This window comes from Arachis duranensis, chromosome 5 (genome assembly GCF_000817695.3).
Source record: "Arachis duranensis cultivar V14167 chromosome 5, aradu.V14167.gnm2.J7QH, whole genome shotgun sequence".
NCBI classification, from domain to species: Eukaryota; Viridiplantae; Streptophyta; class Magnoliopsida; order Fabales; family Fabaceae; genus Arachis; species Arachis duranensis.
This window is the reverse complement of record NC_029776.3, coordinates 12062588-12075813: the sequence shown is the minus strand read 5'-3', so window position 1 is coordinate 12075813 and position 13226 is coordinate 12062588. Positions and strand designations below refer to the sequence as shown.

The 13226-nt window shown below is 32.1% G+C and overlaps 1 protein-coding gene across 1 annotated transcript; it reads left to right on the top strand.

Annotated features, from left to right (window-relative positions):
• The first annotated feature begins 10883 nt into the window (after positions 1-10883).
• Positions 10884-12267, top strand: LOC127747581 (uncharacterized). The gene is made up of 3 exons (XM_052261630.1): positions 10884-11167; positions 11282-11835; positions 11984-12267. The coding sequence occupies exons 1-3, from the start codon at positions 10884-10886 to the stop codon at positions 12265-12267; spliced, it is 1122 nt and encodes a 373-aa protein (XP_052117590.1).
• The last annotated feature ends 959 nt before the right edge of the window (positions 12268-13226 follow it).

Genomic DNA, 13226 nt, shown 5'->3' with positions numbered 1-13226 from the left:
ATTCGAATTTTCCCCTTCGATTTACAATTTTTCTAGTAATTCGAATTACACTGCTTCGAATTAGTATTGAATTTTATAATTCGAATAGGTCTCATTCGAATTACATACAAAAGTCTACTTGATAAATCCTTGTAACGTTTTTCGTTTTGGTAGATATATGTAATATTGGCCTCCAATTAATTTATACATGCATTTTGCCCATAAAATTATTTTTAAAATTTTTGAAATACTCATGTTTCAATAATTTTAACGAATGGTTTTAATTAATATATTATATATATTTTTTATAATTAAAATTAACGGCTAAAATTATTAGAATGTTAATGTTCTAGAAATATTTGAAATTCTTCTCTATGTTATATGTGTTTAATTATTTATTGGTTTAATTATTATGCTAGTTCCTAGAAGTTTTGCGAAATTTTTATTTTTTTTTAATTTGGTCCTTATACTTTTTTTTTATTTTATTTGGGTCTCTGTACTACTTTTTTTTAATGAAGTCCTTATATAATTAAACTAATTACTATTAAGAGAGATCTATTTAAAAAAAATTTGATGCAAGACCCAATTAAAAAAAATATAAACAAATTTTATGAAATTATAAGAACCAGAATAATTAAACCTTATTTATTGCTTATTAGGACAAGGATTTTTAAGTTGGAAAGCATTGAGAATTAACCATAATTGTTTGAAAGAGTAATGATTAACTTTTTTATATGAAAAAATAAAGGGATTTCAAGCTCTTCACTTGTGCGGCAAGAAAAAATAATGAGAATAGAAGTTGTAGTATAGACTATAGATGAATTAGAAAGAAAAAGATGAAGACTTGTGTTTAGAACTGAACACTAACATTGCATTATATTAAAACTGATCTAAGGAATCAGTGATATAAACAAATCATATATATACATAGGAAAATTATTCTAAAAGACCGTTAGGAAGACTTAATTATTAAAAAGAATTTTTAATACCAAAATTATTAAGAAGGACCAAATCTTTTTAAAATATTTAAGAAGAAGAACTAAATCTTTTTATAAGAAGATAAATATATTCTTAATTTTTTTATTTATTTTGTATAATCTTTAATATATGCTATTTGATTTACAATGTTATATAGATATTTATGAATATTCACTTAGGATTAATTAGTTAATTAATTTAAAAAGAATTATTCTAAAAGATTGTTAAGAATATTTAATTATTAAAATATTGATTCTTAACTATTTTTTATTTATTTTTTATAATTTTTATATTAAAAATTTTTATTTTTTCTAAAATTTTGATCATTTTTATTATTTATTTATTTATTTATTACTTTTATGATCTTTTGTCTTTTTTCGTTAAGGTAAAGATCATAAAAATAAAAAAATAAATAAATAATTAATAAAAATTACTAAAATTTTAAGAGAAATAAAATTTATCAACATAAAGATTATAAAAAATAATAAAAAATTAAAGATATATTTATCTCCTTATGAAAAGATTTGATTCGTTTTCTTAAATATTATAAAAAGATTTAGTCATTCTTAATAATTTTAGTATTAAAGGTCCTTTTTAATAATTAAATCTTCCTAACGGTCCTTTAGAATAATTTTTCCTATATACATAGTGTTTTAACCCTGTTGCACTACTCTGTAGAAACTAATATTTAACTAACTCAATTCTAGCTAACCAAACTGATCTAACTATAATAACTAATTTTGACATCTGACTTTGTACTCCTGATACTCCCTCAAATTCAAATGAGGTCTTGAACACATTCAAAGTTTGTGTTTCAGCTTGTCAAAAGTACTAGCAGATAAAGATTTAGTCAAGGTATCTGCAATCTGATTTATTCCTGAGATGTGAACAATATGAAGAGAATAGGATTGAAATTTGTATCGAATAAGTTGCATATCCAATTGGAAGTATTTAGTGCGATTATGCAGCACGGAATTAGTTATTAACAAAACAGTGCTCATGTATGTTATCATAGTATATAGTTGGTAATCCTCAATTCTGCTAACAGTAGCCACTCCAATTCTACTTGGCAAGTAGCAAGACTCCTAAATTCTGTCTCTGTGAAAGACTTACTTATGGTGCCTTGTTTTCTACATTGTCAAGACATAATATTACTCCCTAAAAAAACACAAAAATCACTTACTGACCTCCTATCTTCAAATTCTGCAGCCTAATCCGAGTATGAGAAACCATACAATCTATTGTCACTACACTTTTGAATCAACAATCTATGATCCTTGGTTCCTTAAAGATACCGAAGTATCCTTTCTACTGCTTTTCAGTGAGCCAGTAATGGAAAATACATGAATTGACTAATTTTAGCGACTGCATATGATATATCTGGGAGTGTGATGGTCAAATACTGCAAGGAACCTACTACTGTTCTATATAGTTTAGGATCTTCAAAATTTTCTAAACATGTAGACATTAATTGAAGGGAAGAAACCATTGGTGTTGGCATAGGACTAGCCTTACCCTGTTGGGAATAAATAATATGATCACAATCTAATTGATCATGTGTCAAATAATTTGTTATTATTATTATATTAAAATGTTAATATAATAAGGTCATTGGTTAAATTTAGGGATTTATCATTGTGATAGTGATCATAATATTGAAAGATAAATCTTTTATAATTTAATCTAAATTGTTCTTGGTCATAGGATTATTAAAAAGGACATTAATAATCTAGGAAGAACTATATATATATAATGGTCTTCATTGGATGAAGATTAATAAATTTTATTTATTAAATTATATATATAGATGGTACATATAGAGATATGACCATTGAACTGATTCAATTTGAGAATTTATAATGGTTATAATTACCACATATTTGTCAATAAGTTATTCTTAAGATGAAATTGGGTATGATTTAAATACTTGTAGAATAAATAATTAGTCAGTAAGGAATTCGTCAACTCTCGGTAAAGAGTTTGAGCTTTATGATTATAATTATTGAGTTTAGTGAACTAAATTGTGATTAAGATGATGAAAATATTATTGGGTTAATTATTCATTGTTTGTGTGATTTGTTTGGTTACTAAAATAGACCCAAGAAACAAATGATCAAAGCCCACATACACAAACATACACTCTGGCCCTATACCAATTTCAGCTATACCACTCCATTCACTCCAAACTTGATTCAAGAAGGCTGGGCGGCTGAACCAAGTGAAAGAAACAAAGATAAGTTGGCCTAATCCAAGTCCAATTCGGTGACCACACTTAAACCTACCTCTCTTCAACCTAATCACTAACCGAACAAGCAAATTAAATTCCATTTGAATCTTCTTTTATTTCTACTGAATACAAACTCTCTCTTCTCTCTCTTTCACTCTTCTCACGTCAAATTCCTGAACCAAGAAAGAAGAAAGTGGAATGACCAGAAGCTAGAGCAAAGAGAAGAACAAAAAGTTGTTTCCGATTTCAAGCAAGAAGAAAAGGAAGAAGGACTACAACAAAGGGGTAAATCTTAACCGAATAGAGTATTCCAAAAGCCGATTTTTCTATTTGTGAATCACCAAGAAACTGTTAAAAAATCAACTCTGTACAAGCACCATTTTAGAAACTATGCAAAAGGTGAAATCAATGGTACTTTGCTTGGAATCTATTGTCAGGAAACAAACTTGGGGCCAAAGAAAGAATACACGACCCAAATTCAAGAAGCTTAAAGAAAAAAGATGAAAGAGAATGGTAAGGTTGCATGTCATTTCTTCGACCTTCTCTCTCTCTTCTGACCACACTGCTACTAGTTCTAATGTTAGAGAAGAAGACAATCCAAGTGTTAAACTTGGTTCAAACCTTGGAAGCTTCACTCCTCTATAACAGGGGTGAACGGCTAAGGATTAAGCAAGAGAGAAAGAGCACTTGTTTCAGCCCAAGGATTAAGCAAGAGAGAAAGAGCACTTATTTCAGTTTCTATAGCTCCCTGAGCTATTATTATTCTTTTCCTTCATGGTTTTTATTTTATGAATTCTTTTTCTTAGTTTAGTCTGTTTGAATTTCATTGAAAAAAGGCAAACATGGTGAGGTTTGTAAAAAAGCCAATGAGTGAAAAAAGGCAGTGAGCTAGACTTGAAAAAAAAGCCATAGTTATATTAGAAATTCTTTGCAAGTTTTTCTATTTTGTGTCATGATGCTGAGAGGATTCTCTTGCAAATTGGGACGGCACTTTGCTGTTGAAAGTTAAGGTGAGTCCTAGTTAAGTTCAGGTTGGGATAGAATTTGGACTTGTCCCAGATATGATTGGGTAGATCCTAGGGAGGATTGGTGATTATAATTTGTTAAAAAAGATAGTGAAATTCTATCATTGTTGTGATGGTGACTGGATGTAAGTTACATTGCACTGAGTAACCGAAACAAGATATATCTGCGTGCCACACTCTAATCTCTTCTCTGTTTCTGATTCTATATCCTAGGAGACAAAATTAAAAGTGTCTCCTGTTTGCTCAACATAATTGCATTTCACTATATCTATTTTAACAAGTTACTGTGTTTTGGCTCCACTCGTGTCAGGAGATAAAACTCAAATTCTCTTCTGTAACTCTCCTTAGAAAGCGAAGTTACAAGTATTGCAAAAAAGAGACCAAAATTCAACCTCCCTTCTCTTAGCCACTGGTTATCATCAATAATGACTGAGATGAATAAAACCTTGGCCAACGAGATTGAATGAATAAAGAAATGAGTTTCTTAGGTCATTCACAGTTCATTATAATAATGGTAACAAGTTAGAGTTTGACAATTAAACCATACTCTAAGGGTTAACCAAGAGATGGAAAAATGGAAGGAATTATACTTTGTTCTTATCAGATTCTTAGTAAAAATATATTACTTCATATTATCGGGTCGTTGAGAAGTGTTGCTAGACTTCAACCTCGATTAGTAAATTTAGTATGACTAATTTACTACCCGCTTAGTATTGAACCTATGGGGTCACACACTAACGAATGTTTTGATCTTTGCTAAAGAATTATTTAATTAATATTTTGATTTAATCAAATAAAAAATTATATTAATTCAAATAGAATATTATTATATTCTTTTCTAGCACTAAGAATATAATAATATAATAATTGAGAATATTAAATAAAAATTGAGAATAATTAGTTATTCTATTTCTAAATTTGAATTTTAAGTTTGGATGAGATCCTAACTGATTCTGTTTTAAATTGTTATGATATGATTCATAAATTTTGAATGATTCAAATTTGAAATCAGTAACAAATCTTATGCTATATATATGTATGCCAAGAGTAGAGGAAAAATATAAATAACACAGAAGTATTTTATTCCTTTACCTCTACATACATAAATATATGTGAGTCTAATTCTTGGAGAAGAATTTTATGGTGTGCAAAGAGTTGTAAGATGTTTCTCAATTTAGATAAGATGTCTATTGGTCAAGGAGTTGATACCAAAGGTTGGTCTTAGTGTGGATACGCATAGAGTCTTCGTGCAATCAAAGAATAAAGATTTTTACTAAAGCCTCCAAAGGTATTTAGATCTGATCTATATATTATTGGAATAAAGGTTAAGCACAAAATAAATCTTTAGGATTACTTTCTTTTCTTTCGCTGCGTGTTATAAACACATGGTAATCCTTCACACCCATGCCAATTTTAGATAAAAGATCATGAATGTACTTCGTTTGTGATAGATGCAAATTTCCAGAATCAGTTTTGAGAACTTCTATGCGTAAAAAATAATTTAACTCACCAAGATCTTTTAAAGAAAAGACTTTATCAAGAGAGTGTATCATAGAATCCACTTCATAAGCATCACTGCCAATGATGATAATATCATCTATATAACACAAGATATATATAACAGAATTTGTTTTCCTAACAAATAAAGAAGTATCAGATTTTGTACTTTGAAAACCAAAAGATGTTAGAGTTGTGCTAAGCTTGTTGAACCATTCTCTAGGGGCTTATTTTAAGCCATATAATGATTTATTTAGTTTACATATATGTTCAGAAGGGGATTGTTCAAAACCAATTGGTTGCTTTATATATATGGCGTGATGTAAATCTTCGTTAAGAAATGCATTATTGAAATCAAGCTGTCTTAAAATCTAATTTTTAGACACTGCAATGCTTAATATTAAACGAATTGTAGTGGGTCTAATGACTGGACTGAATACTTGCTCAAAATCAAAACCTTCCTCTTAATAGAAGTCTTGGATAATCTAGCTTTATACTTTTGTATAGATCCATTCGGGTGCCTTTTGATTGAAAATATCCATTTACAATTAAGATAAGCCTAAATGTAATCCCTGAAGTTGCACTCGAGCCTCATAGTAGTCCTTGAACTTAAAAGTTCCTCAGAGTCATCCCCAAACTTGCACTCTGGGACTCAAAGTGGTCCTTCCGGTAATTTCAGCACACGTGGTGCAATCAGAAAGCTTAGCTGGCAGCATTGGTGACACGTGGGACTCACAACGGCTAGCTGATGTGGCAGAGTAAACTATTCTGACTCAATTTGGTCCCTCAAGTGAAGTTAAAACCCTAATCCCCTTTTTTGAAAGCCATATTGTTCACTCTGATGTCTCCTCGTCGGTGCTGTGTTCTTCTGTTCTCCCTCTCTGAAGCCCGAAGGTTATGGCTAGCACGAGCAATGCAGCTGGGAGCTTGAACAATCCACGATCATTTGGAAGCATCATGAGGAGAATGAACAGAAATAGAGAAGTTCGTTTGCCAGAATGGTGTGCCTGCGGATCGAGACCGGTGTTGTGGTGGTCAGGGACGGATTCTAATCCAGGGAGACCGTTCCTGGATTGCCCGAACTACAATGTAAGTATTATTATTGTTGATTGCTGTATTTATGGATATAAATTTTGCTGATTGAATTTTCTTTGATGTGCAGACTGTGGGTAAGAAATGGTGTGGATTGTTTATGTGGGTTGATAAAGTTTTGGAAGATGCAATGCCATGTGATGATAGAACAAAATATTCAGATGATGATGAAGAATGGAAGATGAAGATGGCTTGGAAATTTGGTAAATTAGAAGCTGAAATTAGGGTTCTAAAAATGGGAGGAATTTTGATGTTTGTGTTCATGCTGCTGATTGTAATTGGTGTTCTTGTATTAAAGCTGGATAGACAGCAGGGTCAACTGTATCTAGCAAAAAACAAATGACATGCATGTTATATGCATTCCTTGTTCATGTACTTGTTCCTATCATTTTGTTTGAAAGAAATGGAAATTAAAGTGTTTGATTATATGCATACTTTTGTTCCTGGACTTCTTTCCAATGAAATAGAAATGGACAGGATTTGAACTACTCTTAAGTCTGTAACAGAGGATAAGATATAAACAAAAGGCTGAGAAAACTCAATTCAATAAAGTCATAATTTATTATTCATATTGGTAATGTTTGATTCAAAAAAGACATTATAGAGCCAAAACACCAAGTATATCAAAGTTGTTGACATATTGACCTGATAAAATTTAAATACTAAAATTTCCAAAACTGGGACAATGTTTTAGGTATTGTAAACAACATCAGCAAAATAGATACAAAAAAACGGCCTGCTTTTTCTAAACATAATCATCTTAATTTTCATTTTTGTGTCTGGGTGCCTTGAATCCAGGGTTGGGCACAAACTTCATGAAATTTGCAAGCCTTCTAGCAGTTCCTTGTGTTGCACCTTGCATAGGGCCACTTGTTCAAATACTCCCATGCTTCCTTATTAACCCTTTCAATTTTTTCGATGATATCAAGAAAGCCATCTTGGCTAGTACACCTTGTACAATCCCAAAGTATCCCTCTAAGCTGGAGATCCTTCTATTGCTTATTGAAGTTCTTCCACATATGCCAAACACAGAATCTGTGATGGACATCTGGAAAAACCTCCTTAACTGCATTTATAAGGCCCTGTTTCAGATACCAAAGAAGGGGTCAGATAGTTGTTTTCGAGCAGCAAAACTGTCCCTACAGTTATATAAGTGACATCAAACTAGTCCCTACACAGCACTGTTACAGAACATTATGGAGAACAGGATAAATGAGTAACAATAGATTGACAGAACATTATGCAGCATATAATCAGTCCAGGATTAATTCTGCATATATAGACAGCAGCCCAGTGTATTAACATCATATAATCAGTCCAGGACTAATTCAGCATATATAATCAGTAATATGTGCCTTAAATCAAACTGGCAAATAAATTACAAGGACAGGCACCAAACTTCACTCTCCGTGTAGTTTCCCACAAAACCCAAGACCAATACCCTTTTTTTTCTTTTGCAACTGAGGAAAAAATATATATACAACTACAACTTACTACCAACAAAAAAAGGCATACAGAAATAAAGAAAATCTGCCAAATTTGGAGCTAAAGTAATCACTAACTAGAGATGTTAAAAAATAATAAAATAATATACAATACTGAAGGTGGAGATGAAACAAGAAAAATCATCTAGAAATAGTAATGGTAAATAGTAGTTAATGAAAGCTCATTAAATGGCATCTGTTATCTTCTTCATATCATAGCATTGATTCAGTCCTAATCTTCTTCTACCATTTTCATCATCACTCTCACTCTCTGCTTTTCATTACTTGACAGTTGGCAACAAAAGCACAACTCCCTTACTTTTCTACTTCTCCTTCTCCCTCTAATATTTCACTGTGCTATATTATCACTATATTCAAATTAACAATATAAGTTAAGTCTTCTATTATTTTGTGATTTTCTTTTTCAAAATTTTTATTAGAAAAGGTTATTGTGGACCGGGAGTATTGAATAGAGTGCCTAACTTTGTTAGTTGTTAACTGTTAAATTATATGATATTTCACCTTTATTTTGATCATGTTGCTAATGATTTGTGTCATGTGAACATAAGAAAGTGTGAAATCAAGAACATTATTTTGGTGTAACTAAAGATAGCAGTTCTCTAGACACTAACTTTAATCTTGGTGGATCAAACCATTCAAATTTACATACCCTTTTCCACAACTAATCCACTAGTCCAGACCAAATTCATCAAACAATTTGACTATTCCAATAGCTAAGTTAACTTCATTAGCAATTGCAAAACTTACTTTATATTACTCTAACTTATGTATGCAAGAATCCTTTATGAGCACACACTCAGTTTAACTAAACTAACCCAATACAAAGAAAGGCAATTAGGTAAATCAGTCAAATTCAGAATCCATTATCAGAGTTACAAAAAATTTCAACTCCCAAAAGATCTTTACTTCTACTGTGATCATGCAAACTCTGTTTAACAAATTCATTGATCAGAGTCATTGTCCTAAAACACATTAACAGTTTGGAAACTCCTCCACTAAGAGCAGTAAACCCTAACACATAAAGAACACATTTTTATATCATCAAAACACAAGAAACACTCCAACTCTACAGTTTTCTTGGCCAAACCACTACGAAAGCCAGTAGTGATCAAACCCTAGTACAGAAAACAGAACAGAGATGTTCATACCCACCAATTACAATCGAAAAAAATGGCCTGAATTTTTGTGAATATTAGATTAACAACAATATCAAAAAACAGAGGAACCACATTTTTTTTCATTTTTGGCTTACCTCTTTTAGATAAACCAGGTTTCCCATGATTTTTTTTCATTTTTGGCAAACGAGCTTCTCTGTTTCTGTTCATTCTCCTCATGATGCTTCCAAACGATCATGGGTTGTTCGAGCTCCCAACTGCATTGCTCGTGCTAGCCATAACCTTCAAGCTTCAGAGAGGAAGAACAGAAGAACACAGCACCGACGAGGAGACAGCAGAGTGAACAATGTGGCCTTCAAAAAAGGGGATTAGGGTTTTAACTTCACCTGAGGGACCAAATTGAGTCGGAAGAGTTTACTCTGCCACATCAGCTAGCCGTTGTGAGTCCCACGTATCACCAACGCTGCCAGCTAAGCTTTCCAATTGCGCCACGTGTGTTGAAATTGCCGGAAGGACCACTTTGAGTCCCGGAGTGCAAGCTCGGGGATGACTCTAAGGAACTTTTAAGTTCAGGGACTACTATGAAGCTCGAGTACAACTTCAGGGACTAAATTGAGGCTTATCTCATTTACAATCTATAATCTTAACATCTGTATGCTTTAGAACTATAGCCAAGTGTTGGTACTCATTAAAGTTTGGTATTCCTCTTCCATAGTTTTCTGCCAAAGAGGAATTTGATGCAGCTGATGCTGATTTTGGAAGATGTTCATCAATTTTTGAGTTTTGAAGGATTGTGATAAAAGTTTTGGCTTTTAAGCTGTTGGTTTTTGATCTAGTAATCATAAGATGGACATTAGTTGAAAGATTTTTATTTTTGATATGAGAATTATTAGAAATTATCAATAGGAGAAAGTAAAATTTCTATATCTGGAATAGGTAGAATTGGTTGATTTTGTTGAGGGACAAAGTTTGGGGATGAAAGATCACTAATTCTGATGTTATTAGGTGGAGGAAAGGAAGGATTAGTTCTAACTTCTAAATGGCTTGAGCTAGAGGGCATAGTTGATGATGTAAGGGAAGAATGTTGCAAAGGAAGAATATGTGAAGCAAATAATGGTGAGTAATCATAATGTGGTACATCAGAAACAAATTTGTTATTGGTAGAATTGTTAGTAAAGAGTTGTAGATATGGAAAATCATTTTCATCGAATAAGACATGTATAGAAATATAAATTTTGCCATTGGAGAACAAACATTTGTATCCTTTAAAATCAGGTGAATATTCTATAAAAACACACTTATAAGATCTAAGTTCAAGTTTGTTCGTAGTGTATGGTTTTAACCAGGGATAGCAAGCACTTCCAATGATTCTCAGCATAGCATAATCTAGTTTGTGTGAAAAGATGGGTGGACTGATCAAAGGCAGCGAACTTTAATTAACTTTCTAGTTTATTGTCCTGCTGGTATGTCATTTGTTAAGACTGTTGATGCTTCTGATGTGATAAAAACTGCCAATGCATTGTTTAATTTGTTTGCTGATGTTATTGAGTGGGTTGAGCCTAGTAACATTGTGCATGTGGTCATTGATAATGCTGCAAATTATGTATCTGCTGGAAAACTTATTCATGAAAAATACCCAAATACATTTTGGTCTCCTTGTGCTGCCCATTGTATCAATTTTATTTTGAAAGATATTACAAGTATTCCTCACATAGCTGACCTTACTTCCCGTGCTTCAAAAGTGACCGTGTTTGTTTACAATCATATGATCTTATTGTCTTGGCTTAGAAAAATAAAAAGTTGGACAGAAATTGTTTGACCAGGAGTCACACGTTTTGCCACTGTTTTCATTACTTTGAAAAGTATATATGATCGCAAGGAAGATTTGCAGGCATTGATGGTGGATAAATATTTCACTTCTCATAAGTTAGTCAAAAGTGCTAATAGAAAGATTGTTAGTTCAATTGTCTTGGATAGTAAGTTTTGGCAAAATTGTGTTACCACTGTAAAAATTGTTGGTTCTCTTATTAAGTTGTTGAGGCTTGTTGATGCTGATGAAAAACCCTCTTTGGGAATCATGTATGAAGGCATCAAAAGAGCCAAAAATTCTATCAAGATAATGTTTAGAAATCGAAAAGCTGCTTATACGCCATACACGAGTATCTTGAAAATGAGATGGTATAAGCATTTGAAGCGTGATCTCCATGCGGCAGCGTACTTTTTAAATCCAGACATTTTCTATAGTGAGGGTTTTGTTGAGAAGGCAAATGTTTTGAGATCTTTACTTGATTTTCTTGATGTTGAAATACTTTGTGATGACTCAGTTGCCGCAATGCAAGAGATACAGTTGTATCGAAATTGTAAAGAAATTTTTGGGATGGAAAGTTCTAAGAGAGCGGCATCAAGACTCGAACTTGGTAAGTTATCTCATATCCAAGTTTAGTTTAGTTTGAAAGTTTAATATGTTGGGTGATAAACATTAAAAAGTATTTGATTTTTATATCTACGTATGTGAATGGTGGAGGCTACACGGTGGGAGTGCTCCTAATTTGCAAAAAATGGCAGTAAGTCTTCTTCATCAAACCTCTTCTTCATCTGGATGTGAGAGGAACTGGAGCTTTTTTGAACAAATCCATTCAAAGAGGAGGAATCGGTTAGAGCATCAAAGGCTAAGTGACATTGTTTATGTCACCTATAACCTACGCCTTCAATCTAGGTTGCATCGAAAGAAGAGGAATTATGATCCAATTGACATTCAAAGCATTGACACGGTAGATTTTTGGGTAATGACAGATGAGGATGATCCTGAATTTATTAATGGAGATGTTGAAGGCATAGAAAAAGTTTAATATACACTGATAACAGTGTTGTAAAAACTGGACCGAACCGACCGGTTCAACTAGAAAACCAATAAACCAGACTCTAAACCAGTCCGGTCCGCTAATTAGACCGAACAAGGAAGAGAACCGGTGTGAACCGGTCAAATCCGTAAAACCGGTCCAACCGAACCGCTAAAAATTAAAATTTTGCAAAATGGGTGGGGTGGGTTTGAACCCCTGTCCTCAATGAAATAGGAGCAAGTCACAACCGTGTAAAATGTCACAATTTTAGTTAATATTTTTACAAATTATTATATATATAGATATCTTTTATCAAATATATTTACTTTTATTTAATTTATTTTAATTTTAGTTATAAACTCATTTATTTTTAAATTAATTATATTTTTATTTAAGAATAATTATAAAATGCTTATTATTTCTGTTTCATATTATTTTAGAATAGCTGAATATTCTTAAAATGTTAGTAAAAATATGTATTTTAAATTTTAACTTTAAATTTTTACTATTTTTATTTTTTATTTACATAGGACCGGGTTAACCTGTTCAACTAGTAACCCACCGATTAAACCAATGACCCAATAACCCAGTAGCTTGACCGGTTTGATCGCCGGTTCGGTTTTGACAACTATGACTGATAATGCTATGCCTTCGTATCCTAATGGTGAGTGACATAGCAAACTTTGTTTCCTTCCATAAAGATACATGTCATTAATATTGATTTCTTATTGAGTTTTCTTTCTATTTTATTAGATGGAGGAGACATGGAAGTTGAAGTGGATATGCCTGATGTTGTAATTGAATCCTTAAATACTTCTTTTCGTGGTATTTCTGAAGATGCTGGCTTTGGATTACCTGTTTATGATGGAGATATCAGAACACTTAATGATGATTATAACTTCTAATGAGTAGTGTCTTTGTTTAGTTGAAGTATTGTTTGTTGAATATTATTTCTTTTGGTTGCAAAA

Bases quoted from the DNA above. Each gene is read 5' to 3' on its own strand.
- LOC127747581 (XM_052261630.1), top strand. From the start codon at position 10,884: ATGTCATTTGTTAAGACTGTTGATGCTTCTGATGTGATAAAAACTGCC. The intron at 11,168-11,281 runs GTTTGTTTACAA...TACTTTGAAAAG, and splicing joins CGTGCTTCAAAAGTGACCGT to TATATATGATCGCAAGGAAG. The intron at 11,836-11,983 runs GTAAGTTATCTC...AAAAAATGGCAG, and splicing joins GGCATCAAGACTCGAACTTG to TAAGTCTTCTTCATCAAACC.